The sequence below is a fragment of the Porites lutea genome, chromosome 2 (genome assembly GCF_958299795.1).
Source record: "Porites lutea chromosome 2, jaPorLute2.1, whole genome shotgun sequence".
NCBI classification, from domain to species: Eukaryota; Metazoa; Cnidaria; class Anthozoa; order Scleractinia; family Poritidae; genus Porites; species Porites lutea.
In genome coordinates, this window is record NC_133202.1 from 2,913,027 (window position 1) to 2,939,393 (window position 26,367).

At 40.3% G+C, this 26,367-nt stretch overlaps 1 protein-coding gene across 1 annotated transcript in view; it reads left to right on the forward strand.

Moving 5' to 3' along the window:
* The window catches only part of LOC140927412 (uncharacterized), a 72,197-nt gene extending 47,153 nt beyond the window's left edge, over positions 1 to 25,044 (forward strand). The window contains exons 59-76 of the mRNA XM_073377055.1: positions 518 to 809; positions 2,178 to 2,471; positions 3,253 to 3,417; positions 4,143 to 4,351; positions 4,871 to 5,159; positions 5,838 to 6,140; positions 6,837 to 6,980; positions 7,632 to 7,919; positions 8,468 to 8,624; positions 8,983 to 9,088; positions 9,575 to 9,731; positions 10,166 to 10,258; positions 10,793 to 10,894; positions 11,379 to 11,474; positions 12,655 to 12,747; positions 13,692 to 13,871; positions 22,527 to 22,703; positions 24,074 to 25,044. Of these exons, the coding sequence (XP_073233156.1) occupies positions 518 to 809; positions 2,178 to 2,471; positions 3,253 to 3,417; positions 4,143 to 4,351; positions 4,871 to 5,159; positions 5,838 to 6,140; positions 6,837 to 6,980; positions 7,632 to 7,919; positions 8,468 to 8,624; positions 8,983 to 9,088; positions 9,575 to 9,731; positions 10,166 to 10,258; positions 10,793 to 10,894; positions 11,379 to 11,474; positions 12,655 to 12,747; positions 13,692 to 13,871; positions 22,527 to 22,703; positions 24,074 to 24,189 (3,261 nt within the window). The 3' untranslated portion in view covers positions 24,190 to 25,044. The remainder of the gene's footprint in view (positions 1 to 517; positions 810 to 2,177; positions 2,472 to 3,252; positions 3,418 to 4,142; positions 4,352 to 4,870; positions 5,160 to 5,837; positions 6,141 to 6,836; positions 6,981 to 7,631; positions 7,920 to 8,467; positions 8,625 to 8,982; positions 9,089 to 9,574; positions 9,732 to 10,165; positions 10,259 to 10,792; positions 10,895 to 11,378; positions 11,475 to 12,654; positions 12,748 to 13,691; positions 13,872 to 22,526; positions 22,704 to 24,073) is intronic.
* The last annotated feature ends 1,323 nt before the right edge of the window (positions 25,045 to 26,367 follow it).

Sequence of the window (26,367 nt, forward strand, 5' to 3'; positions counted from 1 at the left end):
TTTCATGATGACGCATACAGTAAAACCCCGCGACTAAGAACCTGGATTCCAAGTTAGCCTAAACAGGTTCTTATATGAATGGCAGTTAGCACAAGTTTAGGCTATTAAGATTCTTAATTAGGTTCTTATTTTCTGAAATATATATTATTGAAGAGTCAATACTGGTAATTCTTGCTCATAGAGTTTTTATACAGTATTTCATTTGTAATTGTATTAATAACAATTTTATTTGATTTTAAACATTGGCATTTACGTTACAGTTGGGCAGCTATGTTTCCAAAGGGGATTCTGAATGTTGAGTCTGTATCTTATTTGCCCAAGTATACAGAATTTTTTCATATATTTTAGAAAATAGGAACCTCTTTCAAATTTTACGCTAAACGGGTTTGTATATAGAGGGGGCTTAACCGGCAAATTTTAGCCTAACAGGTTCTTAACATCCAGGTTCTTCTTTGCGGGATTTTACTGTGTTGGCAGAGAAAATGACATTGTTTGGCCCTCATTTTTCCACCTTCAGGTTGAAAGTCCCGTTATTTTGAACAAATGGTTGTACGTGATGGCAACGTGGAATAAACACGAGGGTATGAAAATGTACTATGATGCACAGCTACGAGCGCACGATATCACAGGGACACCAGTGCTTACCACCACAGTCAATCCAAACAAGAATAACTTTGTGATTGGTCGAGAGGTGGGAAATAACGGACCTTTCCACCCTGGAAAGTTTGATATGGCATCTTTTACGACCTTTGGTGGTCGGTTGTCACAAGACGATGTTAATGCTGCTTATATCTTCTTTTGGAGTGGCCGTAAGTTTTAATTTGTTGTCTTACATGACGGGAGAAGTAAGTGGTGAATGTTTAATTGGGTACCTACCGTGTACATGGGAAAACCGGAAATTCCGGTTAGAAAATCAAATGGTTCGCGCTATTCTGTTAGGACCGTCAGGCAGGGTTCAGAAAATAATTTATCGGCTGTGATTTGTGGCGATGCAATTTTTTTAAAAATCTTTTTAGGCTTTTCAGCACATTTAGACGAACTTGTTCCCAGCCATTCTCCCACCATGTCAAATTTCATAGTTTTATGTTTATGAATAAGATTCCTACCCGACTGGTTTGTGTAAATGGTAAGCCCTCTTTGTAACTGTCTTAAGGTGATTCCCTAGTTTTGCACTGCGCATCTCTTACTGCGCATAACAAGATGGCCACCGTAAAAAAGAGCATGTGAAGTAATATTATTAAAATGAAGTTGACTGAAGAGAAACGCTGTTGGAATTTTTGCTTGCTGTTGTTTCTTGCCGAGGTGAGACTCAATGTGTTGCGAATTTGCATAACGTAAGCAGTACGCGTGTTGCTGAGTTCGACCTCCTCTCGGAGAACCTCGATAGTGGATGTTTAACTTGTGCTTATTCACTTTGATTTTCATTTAAACACTTTCTTTATCACATTGTGTCCTAAATGTGATATCTCGATGTAAATTCTGTAAAAACGGACTTTTTAATACTTTCTTCCCCTTTTCACATACATTCTATTTTGAAACTCGCCCCAGTCCTCTCTCAAAAATCGGAGAAAATGCGTTTGGTGCGCACTTTCTGCAGCTCTACCGCAAAAACGAGTACGGTGACCCCCATTTTTTATTTCATGATTTTAATAAGGACAGTGCTTCCTTTCGATGAGAAAAAAATTGGCACAAATCTATGTTCAGTTTTTTGGCAATTTTACTAAATTGTACGGATTGAGCCATCACGGGTCGAAAAGCGCGCGTCCAATTTAATTCTACTTTGGAGCGTGAAGTAAAAACAAGGGCATTAAAGGGCATTTTTCTGGTACGTAAGTGGATAAACAATATATAAAAGTCAAATTCTGTGTGATGTCACATGCATCATCGAAAAAATCTCTCCTTTTTGTCTAGTTTTGCGCTGCCCGCGATTTTTGTAAAAGGGTCCTAAATAGCCGTATTTGTCAGCATTGTGACGTCAAAACGAGCACGGTGACCCCCACTTTTTATTACTTTTTTATCATCTTCTTGACTTGTTACATCAGTGTACCAAGTTTTAGCTAAAATCTATGTTACGTTCTTTTACTATGGAATCACCTTAAACGGTCGGTGAAAAAGAGGACAACTTCGCCCTACATATTCCTGACAATTTCTCTCTTGGCTCTCTTTATCCTCCGCAGTGTCTGCCAAAATCTACTACGCTTCCCTATGCGTCACAAACGAAGTTGGACGGACAGTCCTTCTCAGACCAGACAAGGGGAACCCCAAAGGGTTTGAAATCTCGCCCGACTCCACCCTGGAGGTGACATTGATGTCTATGTCTACCGACGGCGCTCCCATTAAGCCCGTGAACTTCATTGCTGAGGACAAGGAAACCAAAACGCCTCTTAGGATTAATGATTTTGACAAAGCGTACCCGGTCACGCCCAGAGATGGACGCAAGCCTTGTAAAATGCTGATTGTCACGGTTTCTCGTAAGTTCCGATATTGATGTAAATACGAACATCTTGTTAGCCTTGCTCTACGGGCTTTCCGGAATAATACTGTATGAAAGATTTGCTTTTTACAGCGCGCAAGAAGATGAAATTTGGCTTCTAACCGCCGCCCGGATAACTCGATTGAATAATCGTCCAGATCTCGTTCAATGGTAACACTTTCCACTCTAACTAGAACTAACCAAAGGTTAGGGAGTGCTGGCCTTCGAGCAAACTCTCCATTTGGGAAAGTTGCGAGAAGTCACGCGAGAGTAGCACGTGAATGGAGTCGCGAGTGCGCCCGCTCGCTCGTTTTCTCACCGATCGCTTCCCTCGCCATATCAAATGCAGAGCTTGCTCGCAGGCTAAGGGAGTGCAGGCCAGGTCGATCGAAGATCAAGAAGTGGGCTCTGCCTTTGGACTCTGTACCGTAGTGACGTGTGTACTTAGAACGTATTTTTCATTTTTTTGTATAGTTACTTTACCGTTAAATGTATTTGTAATGTGTTGTAAAGTAATATCATGCAATGCCATGTAACGTTAGTATTGTAACGCTGTGGAGTATTTAGTAAAAGTTTGAAAAGTTAAAAAAAAAAAAGATCGAAGATCAAAACGTTATGCTCCAACGCTGCACAAACGGATGCTGGTTACATATGGGCCGCGCATGCGTAAAATCAACCTGGAGATTAGGATTGTGCGCAATGATAATAACTATCTGTAGCTTGTAATAGGGCTTCTCACAAGGCAACTAAAACCAATATATATTTTTTTCATTCAATAGCTCCGAAGTTACGTTACAAGAAAATGTGGTCACTTCGCAAGGTGGAGAATGGTCATTTAGTTGGTGACGATCCTAACCCAGAGGCCCACGGGGCCGTAGTACCTTTGGAAGGAGGGTTGCTGTTAAACGGCAATGACTCGTGGTTGGATTTGGGAAACTTTGAAGGTTTGGACATTAAATACTTTCGTACAGACTTAAAATACTTATACGTATACTTTAGGGGTTGCCACGGTTTGCGAATGTCTGGAAAATATGTTTTTTCTCAAGGTAAGGAAGGAGTCTAGGAAAATTGTATTTCTAGCCAAATTTTATGAAAAGTCAACCATGGAACGTTATCTTTAGGCTCTCCGCGACGTCGTAAATGTTATGAAAATATGAGGAAATTTTGATCCCGAAAACCATTCCGTAAAGTGAGTTTGATTCTCCAAATTTCTGAAGAACAGAAGGATAGAAATGCCACTGGAAATACAAAGATTTACCTGGCATTTTTACAGCTAATCCGAGCAATTCCGACAAAAAACGCTGGTCTGTCCAATCTTCTTGGTGAACTTACACAAGAGGACAGCAAAGGTAAGATAAAGGCAAACCTTGTGTGACAAGCGTGACAATGATTATTTTGGAAATAGCTTCACCTTCCTTTAAACAGATGTTTTTGTAAAGAAATAGAGCCCAGTAATATTAAGCGAAAATCACGACAACACACGCAAGTAATAGCCTTGTCTCGTCTGTCACATAAACGCTTGCCGTCCTCTTCATTCTGCCTTCCTGTTGCGTAAGCTCACTATTACCCGATAATGGCGTTGCAGAGAACTTTGCCGGATTGTATTTACTTTTGTGTTAAAACTCGTACACCTGCAAACCTGTTTAACCACTTTTTTGTTGGATTTCAGGTGAATGCCTGAGTAACCCTGACAAGTGTACCGCTGGACTGACATTTGGGCTCAGATTCAAGCTGGACGACGCTGCTAAGAATTACAAGGATGAGCCTCATTACATCGTGGACAGTGGTGGTTCAAGTAGAGAGTCTCGTGGCTTCACACTTTTCATAAAAGACAGTAAACTTTATGCGGTCGTCTCGGTTCCTGATGAAGTTTGGCGGGTGAGTAGAGTCTTTTGAATATAATCACTGAAATGATTTCCCGAGGGATCAATGATAACGTGTTTTGCTCTATGAAGCCTTGCAAAGCTATGATGTGGATAGATACACGTGCAGTGGCGGTCGTCGGTCAACGATTCGCAGATAACAGTGCATTGTTATCCTCTGACATCATACACTTTGCGGAGGTGACCGCTTAGAGAGTGAACGCAAAGAAATGTTTCATATGTAACCTCTAAGTAACCAATGTGATTGCCCGCTGTTGAAGAAATCAATTTAACAGGACGACAAAGAATGCCATTCACTAGACGATAACGCTTTTTATAGTTGATATACCGGTATGAGTTCGTTCAACAGACATCAACATCTTACTCGTAATGTAGCGGCCGTTGTCAATCCATCTGTGTGCACCCCACCATTTGTATATAGGCAAGATAGTCAAAATTTACAGCAATTACTCCCCTACTCTATTTTGGTCAATCCCAATACGCTTATAAGCATGGTATTTATTTTCTGTAACAGGTTGAATCAGACTTCACGCTCAACGACTGGCAGTACGTGATGGTAACTTGGGCACGAGAAAATGGCCTGGCCTTGTATATTAACGGTACAGAAATTGCGCGTGCGCGAGGCTACATGCCTCAAGAAGGGGACCATGATAAGGACACATACACAAGGCTCATCTTGGGACGTAATGCAGCAGGAACGCCTTACGGTTACACCAGGATGGTCGCTTCTTCCCTAGTGTTCTTTGAGGCAGAGGTGCCGAAAGAGAGCGCAAAGGACGTCTTCCTGTACTTTTCCAGCAATGGTTAGACTTGATTTCTATTTTCTTTCTTTCGTTCCTTGGCGTTAATTAATGTGCTCATAATACTCGGAATTCCAAGTGATACACTTAATTTTCAGGAATGAATATAACTTGGACCATGGGTACTAAATATTACACACAATGATTTGTACTTTCCATGTGGTTTCATGTGAGACAAAATTTGCTGCGTTAAGGAAAGAATTAGGGCTATGGGAAGCCTCTTGATTTCCACAGTACAGAGCATGGATCTCATTTCTGGACAAAACTGAACCAATGCCGTTCTAAAATATCTTACAACTTACAAACGCTAGCTTTCGAACATTTTTCTATTGGGTGGTAACTTTCAGTATCAGCTACACACAGTTATACTTTATGCCAAATTCTAATGCGAATTTGTGTAGGTGGTCAAGCTTTCTGTCTTTTACTCATGCTTTATAGTTTCATCTTTACAACAGCTTCTTTTTTAGCGTAGGGTTTTCGCTTTTTATGCTGGTCAGCAGTAGTAAGGGATCTGAGTCTCCATGTAAAGCACTTCCAATTTCAAAACACGTTCTCCTTCGTCTTTATGTCTTAAAGAGAGGCTCAATGTGCGCGTTTTGGTATTATTAGTTGTAAAGTCAGACAAAAGCATTTCTAATAAGCTAAAAAAGTAAAACTGCAACCGCCTCCTTTCTCCTACAGTTGATTCTTCCTCATCGACCCGTTTCGTGAAAGTTCGCTTTGACAACAAGGCCGGCACTCAAGTTAAAGTCATTCCTAGCAAAGGACAAAACAAGAATGAGGGATACACTGTGCAAGCTCACATGACGTTGGATCTCAATTTTGAAGAGAAAGGTCAACAAAATGACATCCCAATAAGTTTTAAAGTTGATAATCCGTGGTCTTCGTCAGACAAGCTTCTTATGAATGGCCAGCAAGGTTCTGTGACAGTAGTACCCAGTCCTAATAAGGATGACATTAAACTTGTCACCATTACTGCAGCATGTAAGTATTTGTTCCTGAATAGTCCAGTTGCCAGTTCGCTATGATCGCTGAATACAAGAAGTGAAGACGCATTTTTTACAGGCTTTACCTCCATCTGAAAAATATATATTCACAAATTCCAATGAGGAGAAGACCTGTTTATTACTGTGTCTTTTGTTTATTTTCAAATGTCAAACACTTAGGGCCTGTTTACATGGAGTGGGGGACCCCGGTCTAGTGGGGTTGGTTTCTTTTGTTTCACGCTCTGGGGGACACAAAACAAAAGAAACCTACCCCACTAGCCCGGGGTCTCCCACTCCATGTAAACAGGGTCTTATTTACTTGCAGGAATTTGTGAATATTTTACTTCACGTCGAGGCTAAACCTGTATGATTCTGTCGTTAATGTTTGTAATCAACGGTAATTTTTAATTCAAAACTGAACTATTTGTTTCTTTAGAGAAACAACAACAAAGGCTACCCACATACGGCGTCGACGCCGAGATTTGTACCGGGGCCACATTTGTGGGAGGCGAGTGCCCTCACCACTGTAGCACCCTTGCTCCTCAGCTTCCCATAAATGCTCCCCTTTCCCTAATTTCCGAGGCCCCACTGAGCTGTTCTTTCTTCAGCGGATAATTGTCAGTGTCTCAATGCCTTTTTATCCTTTGCGTAATCTGAGAAATCTTACTTCTGCGTTATACTTTCTGATTTTCAGTCCGTTGTCTTCAACCAGAAGGTCTGTTTAAAGATGCTACAGACAAAACCAGCTACATTCACTGCCACAAAGGCGAGCCGCACACCATGGTGTGTCCAGATGAGATGACCTGGGACGACTCAAAGAAATCATGCTTTGGTGCAGGTTTGTGTCCTGATCAGTGATGTACTGGGGAAGAAGGGAGCAATCAATGCTGACACTTCTTTGGTAGTTCTCGATCCTTTACGTTCTTTCACTAGCAGATGTCATGAAATATTATGAAATTACCCGTTTCAGTCCACCGAGGAAATTCAAGTGACACATTTTTTAAAACATTTGTTACGTTACGCCCTTCCCAATGTTGATTCATGTATAACCCATTGGCAAATAAACGCGAATCTCAACATTGAGGAAGGAGAAAAGAAGGACACATGGGGTAAAGTTAGATAAATTGGTTGAGAAAACGTGACATGAAAAATCCTCAGTTTCTATCCAGTTTTTCAAAGAAATTTGATGAGTATTGTAGTTCCCTCTGCTTTATTTTCCTAATCTCCCAACCGACTTTGTGTAAGTATCATTAAAGAAGTTATTGTGCATCCTGTAACCATGCATAACTTCGTGAGAAAGACCATATCAAAGAAACAGGAATGAGCAAGGGTTCTGTTGAGGTACATTTTAGGAATTTTGAACTACTCCATAACACCTGGTTAGCTGTTTATCGTTGCATCTGAAGGCTGCTATCTGTCGACCTGCTGCAGCCGAAGCGATAGCTTCTCAATACCAAAGACTGAAGTACCTTCTATAATTTGTCAATAGGTCGGGAATCGACATTGAACGAAACGGTGTACTACTTCTACATCAAGTTCACAAACAACGCTGGCAAAGATGCCGAGATTTTTATTCCAGGCACCAAAAAGTCAAACGCCATTCCTTCCGGTAAATCTCTCTCATTGAAGTTCTCGAAGTTCAAGATGGAGCCAGCGAATTTTGTGGCCCTTTCCAAACCGTTTGAGAGATCTCTCTTGCTGAATGATTTGCCGATATTAAACATCAAACCTGATTTGGACGCTGACAAGATAGTACCTGTCACTATCACAAATCCACGTAAGTGTAAAGTAAAAAGTAGGAGATGTTGAATTCCAGTTTGCATCTATCCCCCAATTTTGTGTTCGAAGTTTGGTACACAGTAGGCCGCGATGTTTTGTAGCGACAAAATGTGAGGACAAAGCTACTTGTGCATACTGATGCTTCGACCCAAAACATGGGCCACTTTGTTTCGGCGATAAATTCAGCGTCAATATATTTGCAATCTGTCCCGGCAACCAAATTTCGTCTCCTCGACACCTTCTTTGATTATTTCACCATTACAAATCAAGCTTGATATGAAGACACAGCTAAAATTCAGGGTACAAATGGGCTGATTTTATATTTTGAACGATATGGCTTGCCTGCGAACGATGTCAGTGGCTTTGTTAGCAATTTCAAAGGTACTTGGATTTTGACATGAAATAAAATCCGCCGCCCTTCCTTGTTGCTGTTAAGTAAAGCTGTTATTATCAATTGATAGCGTTTCCCAAGACTGAGAAGGAGTCTTAGATTATCATAGTTTTACCATTTGCTCAGACTAAATAAAATGAGCATATTTCTTTCAGCATACTACTATACAGTTTCAACCAAGACGGGAGCTGTGTACGGCGGAGGTACAGACGGCAAAGTATTTGTGCGTCTTACCGGTGACCGGGGATCAACGGACAAGGTGGCGCTTACTTCTGATCTTCCTTCTGGCGTTCGTCATTTCAAGGCTGGACAGTAAGTAATGCTTGTAGCCATTCGGATTTATTCAATAAAACTTTTATTATGTTAATACAAACGTTTTCGTGAATTGACCTCTAGTTCAAGCCCTCTCTCTGGTTACCTCTGTCGTTCGTTCTTTGGGCAGGAGAGCTTTTTCCTTTTTCGTAAATTAAGTACGAAAATCCTGATTCCGGATAAGGAAGGTTTTGGTTTTTTCCTTAACTAAGTCGACTGAATCAGAGTGTTGGTTGTTCGCTCTCATTGCTAAAAGCCTCCTTTGGAAATTATTGCATCCGTGTCATTCTTTTGCAGAGCTGTAATCTCTCGCTTGTTAGGCCTCTATATGTATCTGACGGTTGCCTCATTTTTCTAGGCTTGACTCATTCAGAGTGGCCGCTTCTGATATTGGACTGGTCACTAACGTGTTTCTAGAGATGTACAATTCTGGACAGGAATCAAAGAAATGGTTCTTGGACGAGGTGATGTATGCGCACGACAAAAAACTGGGCAAATGTGCGTCAGTATATGTCCCATTAGCGATCGCGTGCTATAATTACGTATACGAATGCGTATATGAGTAATGTTAGCCTGTTCGCAGACCCGGTAATTTCTCTTTAGAGATCGTCGAGCGCGCGCCTGAAAACTGGGGGGTATTTATTGACTTCAAGTGCAAGGGGATGTCTTGCGCGCTCGCCGATTTTCCAAAAGAGAAAGAAAACAACGTCTGTGTACAGGCAAGAGTAATGTATGCAGAGAGAAGTAACGTTTGTATTTCACGCGAGATTTTTGTTTGTTTGTAGGTATTAAAGTATTATGCCTATACAATAGCAGTAACCTTTCTTGACTCGTTCAAGAACTTATGAGCGCGAAAACGATGTATTCACACACATATAAAATTTGCCCACCACTAAGAATGGGTTTGACTTTCATGCTCTTCTAAAGAAGTACTTCTTCTTTCTCTTTAGATTTCAATTAAGGACATGAAACGACGCACATTCAATTTTCCAGTCCACGACTGGATAGACACCAAAGAAGGACTTCTTGCTCAAAAGGAACTATCCCTCTCTTCTAATGGATTCCATGACGAGCCTGTGAAATCTCTCCCTACATCAAGCCAGTCTGGTACGAGTAGCATTACTTAGTATTTTTTAGTATTTCTTAAAAAATCTTCCTTTCGTTCGCGTCTTTGTTAAATGAATGGAAGTGATCAGTTGGAGTTCTCAGTTTAAAGAACGTGATAGTTATCGCAAAGGAAGACAATTGTTTTAGAACAATTTTAAAGGAGGCCATGGAAATCTAATGCTACGCGCTTTCCTCAAGAAATACCTCGGCATCGAACTTCCGATCTTTTTCTTGTTGTAAAATTTGTCACGTGATTGGACTTGCTTAACTGGGAACGTTTCGTGAAATTCTAAATTTTACGGTGCCAAGTAACATTATATTTCTTGAATTTATTTGCGATTTATCTGTATTCCAAAAAAGCAGTGTCTGGAAGCGTCAGTGCAATCGTTTCTAACGTTTCTGACCAATTGTAACGTTCTTTTTCTGTGCCGTAGACGACTGTACTAATCCATGCCAGCATGGTGGGATCTGCGTTCACGGGCAATGCTTCTGTCCTTTGAATTACGAGGGAGAACACTGTGAAAACGGTAACTTGTTTAACTTGTTGTCATTCCTTAACCCTTTAAGGTGATGTTACACGAGACGATTCGCAGCGCAACACAGCATTGCAACATTGCTGCAATATTGTTTTTACTGGTTGCAACGTTGTTCCAATATTAACCTTTTATGTCCCAAGAGTGATCAATAACAATTTTCTCCTAACGATATCAATACATAACCAAGAGTAAAGGTAATGAGAATCAAGAGAATAATCACCTAAGAGAAAATGCTCTGATCTTTTATCAAATTCTCTCCACAAATTCCTCAAAGAAATGTATGGAAATCAGTTTGGAGAAATTTTGTGGTCAAAGGGTTACAGTAACGTTCTAATATTTGTGGCCTTCTCCGTTTACGAAACCTACTTGATGCAAAAAGAGAGAACCTGCAGTTTAGAACCTTCGTAAAGCTTCGCAAAAATTGAAGACGTAGTTAAAATAGAAGTAGACATACGAGAGCCTTTGCACAGTCTTCAGTACGCTCAATTTTCATGTTATCTTCATTTTGTATTTCATCTTTTCCAGCTGTTTGTTCATCGACCTGTTTTAATGGGGGTACATGCCCAGACCCCGTAATCAACAACTGCACGTGTCCAAGAGGTTACACGGGTTCATTATGTGAAACTGGTAAGTGCTGACGTTTCCCGATACTAGGCGAGTGCAAATAGAATGCCATTAAGCGAAAGCTCCACACAACACATGTGGGAGCTGTTGGCTGTGCTGGGAAGGCGGATCAGCATAACTGCCGATCTGTGTGCCAGCGAATGAAATAAGACGCTAGTTCAAATGCTTTAAAGTACTCCCTGTTTTTGGTTTGCATGTCATGCAAATTTTACCGTCACTTTTATTGTTCCTTTCCTATTAATTAGTTACCTATCTTACGTTTGAATTTTATTGGTACTTCCGTTAACTGTTACTTCTAAAGATGTATGTTGTAACATACAAAACGTCAACTTATTATATTTTTCCCACTATGCGTATTTTTCTTCTGTTTATTACCGCAGTTTGCGTGTTATTTCTTATCAAACTACGATGACCAAAGAACAAGAGTATTTAGGACATAATCTCCCTTTAGTCTTCCCTGATGTTGTTCTTTTGTTTGTTACTTCAGCTATCTGTAACAACTACTGTTTACACAAAGGAGAATGTACTCAGCCTGAAAGTTGCACGTGTCCTCCGGGATACAGCGGGAAAAGATGTGAGATATGTAAGTATGCTCGTAAGGAGGAGAAAGTTAGGCTGACTATGTCACTCTATACTGGATAGCTTTCGCGCCAGCACAAAAATCATACCGGAAAAGGTTTCCGTTTACACACAAAACGGTCTTGGCGGCACGATTTCTGTGACTGAGTGAAGCTGCGCCGAGCCGATCTTGAAAGTGGAGCGTTACATATCGAATGTGTTTTGCGCCATACTTTGGCGCAGTGTGAACATCTATTCGTCCGGTCGCGAATGTGAATAAGTAGGAGCGAGGACTGGAACCCACTGAGACGGAAGTAAATATACCGCAGAAGTGAGGACTGGAATTTAGTGCACCAAACCCTCTCAGCAAACCGCGCCGGCACCATGTTCGATGTGTGTGAACAACTTGTGCCGCCTTGGACCATTGCTGTTCACACTGTAACGGACGGCTTTTCGTGACGCCACGAAAAGCTGTCCGCTTTCGTGTGAACATAGCCTGAATTGATTGATTGATTGATTGATTGATTGGTTGGTTGTAAGGTGTTTTATTTCACTACCATCAAGAGAGATACTTGTTCGTGGAATTTTTAGCGCCGTCACGCTATTACAAATGGCAACCGTAATTTTGAACTCAAATTTTAACCTGTCAGGCTTTATAACTCTACCAAGAGAAAATGAGATCATTTTCTCTAGACTCTACCTAATGGGTTGGGTCAGGTCACGCCATTTGTGGTGATTCCGTCACGCCCTGGGAAGTTATGTCACTCTCTATTAAATATACAGCTGAACCTGCATTTAACAGCCACCCTAGTAATCAATAATCAAAAGTCCCGAAATAATTATAGAAAAGATTGGAAAACTGAACTTCTATTAAGCGGCCACGGCCACCTTTAGGCCGTCCCAACGAGAGTTCTCCCATTGTTCTGACCTGTATTAAGCGGCCATCAAGTGCTTGATACACTTAGTTTGATGAAGAAAAATACAGCCTATAGATAGAAGGTGGCGACCGATTGTGGACCAGTAATGCTTACTCCCCTCGTGCGAATAAAGTGATGTTTCTGCTAAAGATTATGCCAATTTATGACAAACCACTATTAACTGGCCAAACTCCATTAAGCGACCACTTGCCGGTACCCCGAGGATGGCCTGTTAATGGAGGTTCGACTGTAATCATCTAATGAAATACTCTGACTTTTATTACACAGCTTCTTGTCAGCCTGATTGCTTAAACGGAGGAACGTGTAACAATGGCACCTGTGAATGTGCTCCTGGCTACTCAGGACCTGGATGTAGTATTGGTAAGTTTATACTTACTATAAGGCTTGACTCGCGAGCGCGCGAAAGTCGCAGAAGCTATAGACCTCTTTAGCTTGTATGTTTCTTTCCCCAATTTAAGTGGTCTAATAATACTGTAGATAACTGTTTCATTCAAATTTCGTTTTATTTACGTGCATATGTACGCATACGTTATGAAAAGACAAAGGGGCAAATTCCTCTGGGACCTTCATTGGGAAAACAAAACATACATGCTAAAGAGGTCTATTGCCGCAAGTTTATACGCGACAAGTTATTTTTGCGCGCGCGCGCTTGTGTGCGCTGATTTCTCATTAATGCATGCATCCCAGTGCCCCCACCTTTCTTTATGTCCCATGTCTTCAAATAAGTTGAAGACATGGGATTAGACTAGTACTCGCCAGTTTTCCCCAGGGATAGTAGAACGAGCGAAACGCGGGCGCGCGTGAAAATCGCGCCGCGTCTCGCCTTTCTTGCGTGGGGTGATTTTCACGCGCGCTCGCATTTCGATCGCTCTACTATCCCTGAAGAAAAATGGGGTCTACTCGTAGTCTAACATGGGATCCTTATTAGTGATAATTGGTTGATAAGCTCTAAACACAGGGCTTTGGCACAGTCACCCCATGTAAGGGAATGTAGGACAGTCTTGGATTCCTGATTCCACGTTGTGGATTCCGGATTATTTGTCAAAGGAACTTGGATTTCGGATTTCAGTCGTTAGTGGGATTCCGGATTCCTTGAGCTGTATTCCGGATTCCAAAGCCCAGGATTCTGGATTCCACAAGCAATAATTTCCCCCATTCCCTTACGTAGGGCAAGCAAGGTTTACTAACGGGAGTTTTTCAAAGAAATATATTTAATAAGACTCGTCTTTGTATTTCTAGGTTTATGAATTAATCACATTCAGCAAATATTTCTAATGCAGAGACGTCCCTCATTATTATTTTAGGAAGTCTCTGTACTCTTCCTCCGGATAATGGTCCATGTTTGTCGGAATTAGAAGATGCACTTTCGCCTTCCAAGAAATCTGGTCTAACCCCAGGCTGTCTCAATTATCTAACAGACATACAGAGAAGTTGCTCTGTCAGGAACACGTCATCCAACTTTGAAGACTGTACTCATGTTTGCAGTAAGTTTACGGGCATTTTTATTTCAACGAAAAGGCAATAAATGCGGAATAACTTAGATTTACTTGTAGGTATTCACAATTTATTCTTACAACGGTATCATGGTCATTCATGTTCGTTTGTTTGGTGTGAAATCGAATCATTATGTATTAAAAGGGTGTCGGTTACCAGTGTCTTTTTGTTTCGCTACACCTCCTTTTCTCTTCCAGAGTCAATTATAATGCAGCTTCTGAGCTTTCCTTCTATTTTTCTGCGCTGAAACTCTTCGAGTCCTCTCTTTCGATCGTTCAGGCCGCCATTTTGGATGATTAGGCGAGCAAAAGCTGGGGAGAAGACATACCAAGCCCATTGTGGGTTTCGCGCGCCGTATAATTCAAAATGCCGTCTCCGTCGAAAATTCCCTGCGAACAGAGGTCTCTCATGGCGAGGCAAAGGAAGTCTCTCTTCTTCCTCTCATTTTTGCCTCGTCGTGAGAGACCTCTGGTTGCAGGGAACATCGAAAACCTAACGAGCCATTGATTTTTACTGTAATTTTAACACGGTCTTAGTATAGAGACATGGAATATTTCTGAAAGTTTTTTTCCGTATTAAGAGACCGTTCAAACTAAAGAAACTGAGTGGTACTTTCTCAATTGGTTTTGTTTATTATATTGTACAAGGTGGTTCTAGCTTTTGAATCTGAAGTCCAATGATGCGCCCACTTGAGCAGTACATTCACAGAGTTCTATTTATTCAGTACCTAGATCTAACTTTGAGCAAGAGAACATTTAAGTCGGGGGATGAAATCCTTTTGAAGTGTCGTAGCTAATTCGAAGTTCACGGTAATCGCGGAGTTTAAGTTTAGTTATGTTTCCCGAAATTCTCTCACTAACTGGTTTAAGCCTGTTCTCTTCACAATAACCTGTTTTGCCTGTTTGGTGCCATGAAAGAGAATTCAACGTCATATATAGATCTTGAACACAATCAAAACATGTGCAGGCTTTTTCTAACACCCCCCCCCCCCCCCCCCCCCATCCCCCACCATCCCCTTTCGCTTTCAGGAGTGTTGAAGGGAATTTTTAGGCGATATTCTAGGCCTTAAAGAAACCCTTGAACTCATCGTCTTGGGAAAACTTGGATACAACCTGGAAAATCGAAACGTGACTATTTCCGATGTACATGTCATGGTGGCCGTGCTTCTTCTCATGTCTTCATGTTCAGAGCATTTTCATGCAAAAATGCACGGTTTTGAACGGGCACGAAATCCTAATACACACGTGGTCTCCGTGTGCATGTCGCACTTTGGTCGTGTGGTTGCTGTCACATGACCAAACAACTTCAATGACGCAATAGCACCTTGGCTGCAAGACAAAAGCTCAAATATTTTGTTCATCTTTGCCGATTTAACCGTTTTTTTTTTTTAGCAGTGGCATGATGTTTCGTTTAAAGCATACAAATAAGGCATAAGGAGACTATCTCAAGTGCGGAAACTATTATCACCTTGATCTTTTTAGACCAAGCAAACTTTTTACCAACAACATGGGCTCCTGCCAACAAAGCAGAGGTTTTCACACCGGATGCGGTTTATTCTACGTCGACCTTGCTTGTAATAGTTACTGAATTTTTAATCATTTTGACAGAACACAATACTCTGTTGTTTTTGGAGCAGTAAAACGTGCAAATGTTCATGAATACTCTGTGGATTTTAATGAGTATTTTAATCAAATCTTCCCTACTGCTAACTTAGTGTGCTACCCCAAGGGTAAGTTAGCGGAGACCGCCCCTTGCATGATTGGACTTTAAAAACGGAAACGCTTCTTTTGAGAAGTTTTTTTTTTGTCATAAGATAGATGATTGTGTAACTTGTGTGCGTGTGTTTTTGTTTCCCTCGTTTGAACAGCCTCGGAAAATTAAAGGCGAAATACGCAATGTAAATTATAACGTTTTAAGTTTACTGTTCCACACAACAGGAATGAAGTATGGTGACATGGGAACCAGCCGAAACAAGAGACATAAGTAAATGAATTTTGTATATTCGTAGCATGTTGATTTGTCGTTTCTTTGTGAAACACAGCGCTGTCATTCACTTTCGCGTGTTTTCTCTTTATGACATATTAACCGACCAAATGCTTTTTGTAAGATACGTTCGTGTTTCTTTTTTTCCTCCTCTCTCAGTGGCGTCAGTATAGTGACACATAACAGTAAAAGAGTAGTGTCTATTTTTGATTTAATGTTCGTGTATTGGTGGCTGAAGTGGTTGACTTTGTTTCGATGATCTTAATATTAACGCAAATGAGGACAACCGCTCTTACTTAACCTCCTTTAAACCCGAAACAGAAGGGTAAAAATTAAAACACATCTTTTGAGTCATCTCTGGCAAAGTGGAAAGTTGTTTGAACTGAACGAAATGCTATTTGTGGCCATTTTAATGGAAGAAATGTATGTATGTACTAGGGGCACCCAACGACTGCTTTCTGTGATGACCGTTCCATTCATGTGCAATTTTCGAATTTTATCTAATAAATGTCCTACTATTTTCTTAAGATTAGTTTTTCATATTTTACTCCCGAAATTAGGCTATTCTTCGTAGAGAAAGGAAACCTTTATTTTCGGACTCAAAAATGTGTTGGAGAGAGATGTAAATGTAAATGTAAACATCATATTATCCACTCCCCTCAGCGCTTTTCAGGGATAATTTACAACACTGGTTGGGGGACTTTGCCAGACTGCTTAAGGTGCAGTTTACAAGTAATGAAGGAATGAGTAACGATGCCCCCATACATGAGTGTGAAAGTGAGATAGACCACTACACAGGGCACTACGTGCCCTACTCTTTACGAAGAGTGTGTGGGTTCTTTAACGTCCCGCAGATTTTTCATTACAAGTGCAAGGGCTTGTGAGACGGGGCTTACGGTTTATCGTCCTTATCCGAGAAGACTAGAAAGTCAAACCGTTTGCAGATGTTATTACAAAGCAGCACTTTCTCCTCAGTTATTTAAAGACCCTGAGTATTGGTCCGGCCGGGGTTTGAACCTACGGCCCCCCGCTCAGCAGACCGGCGCTTATCCCATTGAGCTAACGAGGCGGCGGCAGAGACGTCTCTCTTTCGTAATACGTTAAATTGTATCTAAAATGTTCGGGATAATAAAACTAGTTAACTGAAGCCCTTGTAATTTAAAAATGAATCAAGTTCCCCTAGGATGACCGAACAGATACAAATTTCATAGCGCCACTTAGAATGCATTTCTACAGCTCTAAAAGCACTCTGGACAGCCTAAAAAGTGTTCTCAATTCAATGTATTAAGGAGGAAACCGTCGTTGGATGCCCCTGATGTACTAAGTAGTTCGTTTCAGTGGTACTGTCTATCATGCTGTACAAAGTTCAAACGGTTGAGTCTGTGGACAAAATCTATAATGAGACCATTGTTAAAACCTATCTGGGATCAAGTCGTCTTTCCCTTATGGAGTAATTCTAAAGGTTATCATCCGTTTTTTTAAAAAAAACTATCAAAAGTCCAACGATAGGTTTTTTTTTTAACTCGACCCAGTTTCCGGCAATTTTAGATATTGATCCGTTGTGCTTAACGCTACTAGATACAGTAATATCATAATAGGCGCGTGAAATTATGTGTATATAGCCCGATCAGATTGTTGAATTGCCAAACGTCAAGCCGTGTATTGAACTGATCTGTTGTGATCGTCCCAGCGGCGGTTTACATCTTTTACGAAGTCAAACTTAAAGCCATGGCATCTAAACGATTTTGTCATTGCGTTTTCTTTGTAAGAAATATGTCAAATCCCTCAATGATAGCTCTCTAAGGACAATTCCTGACGAAGTTTTCCCCTAATTCGTATGCTTAACCATTCCAAAAAAGTTGTTGAAAACTTTACTCGATTTTCACAACTGATAAAATTTTTGAAGTGCCAATGCTCTCGAAATGATACTTTACCCTTTTGTGGTTGGGTGAATTGTGCATAAAGCTCTGGAATTTTGAATAAGCAAGAACAGGATAAGCTTTATGGCTTAAGCAAGAAAAACACTTTGAAGTGTTAAGGCATTCTTTTTTGTTGATCTTGTTGATCTTATGTTGATCATTTAGTTCTTATTTAAAAATAATCGTACTGTTTCTAATGGGGTGTTAAGAGGATTATGACGTCATTGAGGACCTTATCCGTACCCTCTGAGATTCTTTGAGTCTGCCGGGCAGACTACAAAATCTACAGGTTATTATAATATAAATGAACATTTTGGAGAAACAAGGACAAAACGAAATGTCAATAAGGAGTTGGTTGAATGAGTAGTGTAGATTACTCTTTTGCAATAAACAGAGCAATCGTCTTGTGAGAATGTGTGAATATTGAATGGCATTTTTCACATACGAAGTCGATGATATTTTCATTCTAAACTCAATTTCGATTATTTTGTCTAATCTTCTTGATATTGAAGGGATCACTAGATATCGATGCTTTTGTGCCAAGGTAATTGGTAACAAAACGTGCGATTTTTCACGAACCTTGTAGAACAGCGTGAACACCGTATCAGTATGGAAAAGAAATTAAAAAAAGCCTAAGCTACTATCAAATCTGTAAAGTTCATACGGTACTTTCTCAAAAAAAAAGTCAATGGCTCCGTCTACAGAGTAAATAAACGTTCATCCTTTATTCAGAACTTCATATCTCTGTGTGCATATGAGGTATCTCGTCATTGCGCAACAGAGTAGTAACCGGGCAAGTAAATTTGACTCAAAAGTCAGAGGTAACTCGTCATCGCGCAAGAGACATATCAGCACTAATACAGTAATATATTTGAATTAAACGTCGGACACACTGTAAACGAGTTGATGATACTAACACCTCAGGCTAGTAACTCTATATATTACCTGCCTCTTGTTTGAATAGTCATTTATGTGCAATTACGTAACTGAGAACCGACAAATTTGGTGGTGAAAGTATGAATTGTCACTGAGATATTTTAAAAAATGAAAAAGGACCTTAGAACACATAAGATGTCAACTGAAGAACACAATGGCAGTCCTTCGACACGAAATTTGAATTTGCGGTCACTAGAAATAAGTACATTCCTTCACTCAAACATTTCATTTTGATAATACAGAAGTGGTATTTCTTAAGGAGCTTTTTCTGCCAACAGCATTAAGGATTAAATTTGTTTTTGTTGGCTCATATGAAGAACACTGCCGGCTTTTTTGTAGTGATCCGTCGAGCGATTTTCTTGCACAAGCCCGTTTTGACACTGCTTGCACTTTGTGAAAAATACAGCCCACTTTCTGTAGTCTTGTAACTCTTAAGTCTGTATTCCAGCAATTTTTTTTTTCGCGATCCCGCGCACAAGAAATAGCGGTATGAACGTAGGAAAGTATTTTGATTGGAATGAAGAAAAGCGCTCGAGTTTTTAACTTGCAAGCTGCTCTTGATTCATCCAAGTTCTCCGCTCGCTATTTTCTGTCTGTTATTGTGCCACAACAGCAATTTCTCTGTCTTTTCCGTTACGTACACAATCTCCCCTTGATGACACGCGTGGATATACTGCATACAATGGACCATATTAAGTCATAGTGAAGCTAGAATTCTTTGCATGAGTGAATAGTACATTTTTCTATGTAAATTGGGTTAGTCTTAAAAGTTGCCCATAAATCTTTTACCGATGCAATGGAAAGCACCGCTTCGGGTGCCCATTCAGTTTCTGAAGAGTAGCGGTTACCGACCTAAGAATGAAGTTAGGCAACCAGAAAATTGTCTACTTACGTAATGTGTGGTAAAATGTACAATGTTGCCTTTGCGTCATTCGGCTAACAACAAAAGAAATAAAACTCAAACAAATAAACGCGTCTGGAACTTACTGAACACACACAAACTCTTGAGCAATATCTATTTACTCTATGGAAGACCGCCGGTAATTGTGCGTATTGCGTAGTATTAAAAGGGATTTTAAGGGGACTACAATTGCGTAGCTAAACCAACTATAAGTTAATACTTGTTCACGTACATAGACAAGTGACTTCTGTATGTACTTGTCGCGAGCAATCAATTTACTTGCAATGGAGCAGAACAAAAAAAGGGCTTCCGATACGAGCCTGGACCATTTCGGTCGACCGAGCCTGCTCGTCTCGTACGAAATTGATATGAAAGCAGATAAATTTTTGCAAGGGAAATGGCATTGTGGCGAGATTTCCAGTTTGAGACAAGATTAAAAGAGCAGAACAAGTAAACAAAATGTCGTCAATCGATAGAGGCCTGAAACAATATAGCAGAAATTCAACTTGTTGTCGCATTGCTGTTTGTCTCCTATTATTTGTGTGGCAAATAAAGCAAATCCTAGCAGTCTTGGATAAAGAACTAGAAAATGAAGCATTACAAACTTTCACCTGACGACAATATTGAATAACAATAATTTTAGTGCAGGAAGCACAACCACAAAGTGTCTTTTTCCCAAATCCGGATGGACCGTGGTCTCTGATAACCTTAGCTTAGCTGGTATGAGCTTCTCAGAAAGACTACTAAAACCCTTTATTTTTGTAAAGCAACTCACTGATTTCACTATTACAGGCTCTGGGTGGACGAAACCCAAAAATCAGTGATGTTTTATAGAATGGCGCAAAGTGATTCGTCGGAAAATAATTTTGAGTTTAGGCGGGGCATTTCTTCTAGACGTAGTTACTTTTCTCTCGTTTATACTGTCAAAACGTTTTTATTATAATCATTATCATAATCGCTAGTCAAAACGACTTTAACTATACTAATCATGATAGTTAATACCGTTTCTAAGGGTGAACAATACGTGCTAAACATTTGATAACGGTCATTTTTAATGAACCGACGTGATGGCTTGCAGCGCGGTTGTGAAATCAAAGTGCAACATCAATTTTCGATAGCTCCGGAATTATTAAATATTGCCTTAATGGCTTTAATTGGCTTTCAGTTTGACTGTCAGTCACTAATATTGTATCTCCACTGACTTTTCGCTGTCGCTTCTGTGGACGAAATTGTATGTGGTGACGTTTTGAACCCATTTGATTGGAAAATTACAGTTAATTACTTGCTGGTGGTTCAATCTGTTCGTCTTTGTTTGTTTGCATGTAGGAATGCCGTGACTTTCCAACGTCTTTTTCGCCGGCAGAGACGCGTGGACATTCTCGGGGATTAAGTGACCTCGCCCCCGCCAAGCGCCGAATGAGCTATCTTTTACTTCGTGCAGTATCTCACGGCCTTTCTTGATATTTCTTGCTTGGCAGTAGGTCTGAATCACGTATATCATAGCACAAAGGAACCACCGCGATCACAATAAAAGACTACTGACATTTCCTTTTTGCAATCAAAACATATCCAATTGAGACACAGGCAGCCCAAGCTCACGTCACGTGAAAGGATTAGATTAATTATTAGCGGTGTGCGAGCCGGGACGTGACTGTTCAACGAAAGCGGTATTGGGTTACATGGCGGCCGTGAATTTATAAAGGATTTGTATGGGAATCAACGTTATAGATTTAGGAAGATAAATACTCGTAGAAATTCTCAATAAAAAACGTCTTACCTTATTTACATGGTGTGTTCTTGCTTGCTGTGTGGTTATTTTCCCGATCCGGTGCGATTTTAGCGATTTTTTTCATTTCTGGTGGAAACTCAGAAATGAAAAAAATCGCTAAAATCGCACCGGATCGGGAAAATAACCACACAGCAAGCAAGAACACACCATGTAAATAAGGTAAGACGTTTTTTATTGAGAATTTCTACGAGTATTTATCTTCCTAAATCTATAACGTGGATTCCCATACAAATCCTTTATAAATTCACGGCCGCCATGTAACCCAATACCGCTTTCGTTGAACAGTCACGTCCCGGCTCGCACACCGGTAATAATTAATCTAATCCTTTCACGTGACGTGAGCTTGGGCTGCCTGTGATTGAGACAGCATCTCTTCAGAGCTCCAATACAGTCTGAAGAGCCAGGGCTAATCTCTAAAATTCAGCCATCCTGTTTAGATATAGCACCCAATTCAAACCGCTAAAGACCGGTAACAGAAAAATATCTAGATTACAACCGGAAAGCATTTTAAACGTTCAGTATCTTGCATAGTTGTTTGGTTTAGGGTAATCTTTTGAAGTCGTAAAACAAATATTACACAATGTAAAAAATGATTTTGTAATAACTTGTTTGATCCTAGTATTGAAGTTTGTAATGAATCCTATCCAGCTTCACACTCTAGTATTCGCAGGTTCAGCATTCAAATAACTCCTTGTACAGTAGCAAAATGAAAAGCACCAGGTGAAAGTTAAGTACCGTGCTTGGTAGCTTATTTGACGGAAATCCGCACTATCTATCATGTTCTCTTCTTGTGTTATAATGTGTACAGTGTTCCTAATTGCACTTCCTATTTCCTGTGGTTTAGGGACTTGAGATTGGGAAGACCCTTCTCCTTTTTTCTTGTATTCTTCTTCTGTTTTTATTTTTGCTACTTTGCTTTTATTTTTTTGCAAAACGTAAAAGCGTTTCCTGAAATAGGTTTACTTATTTTACTTGTATCATTTTCAATTTTTCTTTATTTGATTGTAACTTCTTTCTCGGAAACCGAAGTGACTTGTGTCTTTATTTCTCCTCACTTTCGGCCAATCGATCAGTTAAATTTTCACAGTTTCACTTAAAGTTTCTTCTCAATTCACAGGAAATGCAGCTTCCATTTGTGCAAGTATCTGGAAGAACAGCAAATGCACCACCGAAGTTGTTAAGTATTATTTCGACGCTGCTTCCAACATGTGCCAAGCTTTCAAGTACTACAGCTGTCTGGGCAATGAGAACAAGTTTGACTCACTACAACAATGTCAAGAAACTTGTGTTCAAAGTACGTAAGAGGCATCTGTACAATAACTCTTTTGATATTTTGCGTTAATTGATTGTAGTGCAAATCACCAAGTTCATAGTTGTAAGGGAACGTCTTAATAGAGAGCTTTAGATTCTGAGACGAGGACGACTACGAATACGAGATGTTCTCAATACTGAGTAGTGCACGCACGCAAACCAACGTCGTTTTGCGGTAAAATGTGGTAGCCGTCGTCATTCTACTACGCGTTTAGCGAGAATATCGTAGTGGCAGGAACAAGTCATCGAATGTAAGAAGTTTTATCATTTTGTCATCGGGAGAGGGCTTAACCTCCTTCAGTATAAATAACCGTACCAACTTTTTTGGTGAAAGAATGTATAATGAAGCTTTCCGGGGTGTCTTTCTTCAAGTTAAATCTCGTACTCGTACTCGTTCTCGTCTTCAAATCTAAAGCTCTCTATTGTCCTTAACACAACCCTTCATGTGAAGTAACTCAGCACTCACCAGTACTATCATGGAACCCGAGGGAGGAGTCAACGAAGTTTTCATATAGAAAGGTGGAAGGTGGAAGGCTCTTTTTCGAGGTTTAACCCCTTACCCTTATATATATCATTTTGGCAGAAATTGAACCCTTTTTGGCGACCCTCTATTGACAAATGGTTCCCCCTTTCACATACCTAGTTTAGAACTTTGCATCCCTTTTAACTGCTGTCAATCCATCACCTTTTAAATATGAAGAAATCACTAAACCAGGAAGTTTTCCTGTCTTTTTCACAGCCATAAAATGCGCCTGCTAACTCTTGTAGCTCCTTTTACCGACCGAAATACACTCTTTTTTTTCTATAAGAATATATTTTATAAGAATATCGAGGCTGAAATTTGCGAAATCTTAAGAATACTTTAAGAATAAACTCCAGGCTGGGATATAATTTCGTGTGGTGAAAATCTGTAAATACAATACAAATATACGTTTTCAATTTATTCCTTTCTTTAAACGGCAAAACTAGCTAACTATATTTAACAAAACTATAATTGATACCTTAATATATTCTAAAACGGAAATGTCATAAGCTATTGTTAAGAATAATACAAGAATATTTACAGCCTAAAATCGGCGGAAAAATAAGAATATTCAGCCTGGCCGGGGAGAACAATATTCTTATAAAAAAAAAGAATGTAACAGATTTCCATACTGTTTCATATACTTCAACAAGTGAAATCCCTGCTCTTTCATATACCTGAAGCCTTAAAAAGGTAACCCTTTTGGGCGGAGCAAATACAGGGAGTACTCCCAGTCATGGAGTGGAATCACCTCCTTTCTCCCCCAGTCGTGGTTAAGCTTTTATTCCCTCTGCTTGCGATGTTCTGAAATGGTGTTTTTAATTTCACAGACGTAAAACAGAGGCGTGAAGTGATTAACAGAACTAGAGCGTTCAGGACTAACGGCCAACATTTTAAAACAGTACTACAGAGACTGCATCATACTGCGAGACATACGGCCAGATGAGAAAGAAAAGCCCCCGCGATCATGCAAACTTCATAGAGATCACAAGAATGATTACCCGTCTCATTCTCTTCGACAGAATTAAACTTTGTCCTGTTGTTTTGCATTATTTCGTGCTTCCAAAAATGCAAGTGTAATTAGTTTACAAATCATTATTTTACTAAAGGAAAATTCCGCTCAATAAAATCGCGGATTAAGTTGTTGTTCAGTTATAGCAGTGCTATTTTTCAAAGCTGTCTCGTAAGGATCAACTTCTCCTGAATTTAAAAAAAAGATATATAGCGCGAAGAAACTGGTGGCTTTGTAAGGAATTGATTGTGTTGATTGCGCAAGGAAGAAAAGATTTTTTAGTAATATATCTATTATCGAATATATTCATGTAATGTTTAACTCGATTTTGTACATTTCAAGTTAGGTAGCCCTCATTTCCATTATCTAAATGAAAATTCTCCCGAGATGAACACGCCTACAGTCAGAATCACTATCGTGATCCATAAATGTTGCTGTAATCTTCCGTGGAAAATTGAAAAAATTGGTGATGTTTACAATTACAGTACAGTGACACTGGGTTCCTTATTCTCCTTTTTCTGATACTCGCGAATTTGGGAGATTTTCTCCTCGTAAGGTGAATATGGATAGGGAATCAGTCACTAAATAGATGAGATTTTATAAGTATTTGTAACGTCGTAACTGTCTCATGTCCAATGGTTATTCAGTCCAATGTAACTCATTTGTAGACCGCCGAGTTTGTTTTGGTTAGTAATCGGCGTTCAGTATCGTGTTCGTTCATAGTATTGTAGTTTGTTATATTCCTCCCAGAGGCGAGCTTTGAGTCATTAATAAACTTCAATATCATGCCAGTCCAACCTTGTGTACGTTTTCCCCATTTTAAGCTGCATTGCAAAGTCTCCTCCCCTTTATTCTTGATTAGGTTTGCCTCCCCTGTATATATCCTGCCTAGAAAACAAGCCTCTAGAAGTCCTCAGAATAACGAACGATTTTCTTTACCCCAGTTATAGTAAAATATATGAAAACGAATAGCGATATAACGAAACCTAGTTAGAGCGAACACATTTTGCCAGTCCCTTGGCCCTTCATAAAATTTAAGGTTCCAGTGTAATCATGGTAATATGGGCGTAAGAAAGAACGGGCGCACCGGTCGGGGGGGACACGTTTCTCCGTTGCGCGCCGCGTTCTCTCACACTCCTCTGCCAAACGCCAACGCAGGCGGCTTCCCATGCCCGGCAGACTTTCCTAGGGAGTTCGTCACGTTCCTAGTGCTTCGAACGCGTGACGAATTTCCGAAGCCCAAAGCTAAAGCCCAGTGCAAATGGACGTAGTAATATTGGATGTTACATGTTGCGTCCGTTTGCTCACTCTGTTGCATGTTGTTGCGTGTTGTTGGCAGTTGCGCAAAGTTTGAAACCGGTCAAACATTTTAGCCACGGCCAACAAGGAGAGTTGTTTCGTTCGTTTGCACGTAGCTTGAAAACGGCTGCCTGGAAGGTACGTCCGGTACGTGCAAGGCGCGTTGTTTGAGTAGATAATTTTAGTTCTGTGTTCTAAAAATACATCAGACAACGCCTTGTGTGATATTAATTGCGAAATACATGGCATACCCTGGATAAATATAGCAGATACACCATGCATGTATCCTTGTAGCCTGCGATCGTGTCCTTCATGCAGGGAAGAAACGGCATACAAAACTTGTTTTCCAAAACGCTTGATTGCAAGTAACCATGCATGAAGCCTGTGCGCGATTGCTTGTAGCGGCTCCCGTGCACGCCTCTTGCATGATGTTCACAATTTCAACCCTTACCGGGGCAAAACACTTACAACAGCGACCAGGCGTTGGAACAAACTGGGTGCAAGCTCCTCAGAGAGCCATGTCTATATATTGTGTTTTAAAAAACACAGAATCGGGTGGTGCCCTCTAGAAAACCTTGAATTCAAACTCCCAGAAACTGAAAGAACCATTTCCTTGTAAAAGTCTGACCATTTTGCAGAATCCGTGAAAACGGGTTCTCATTTTGGTACCCTGCATCCTATATGGGAGACGGCCGCTCGGGACGGGACGTCGGGCATAGTCGGTCTCGTTCTCAACCTCCAGGATAGAACCGCTGGTGCAAGGTCCTTTACAGCCGCTTTTATAAGTTTTTATTACAATATTTATTTCTATAT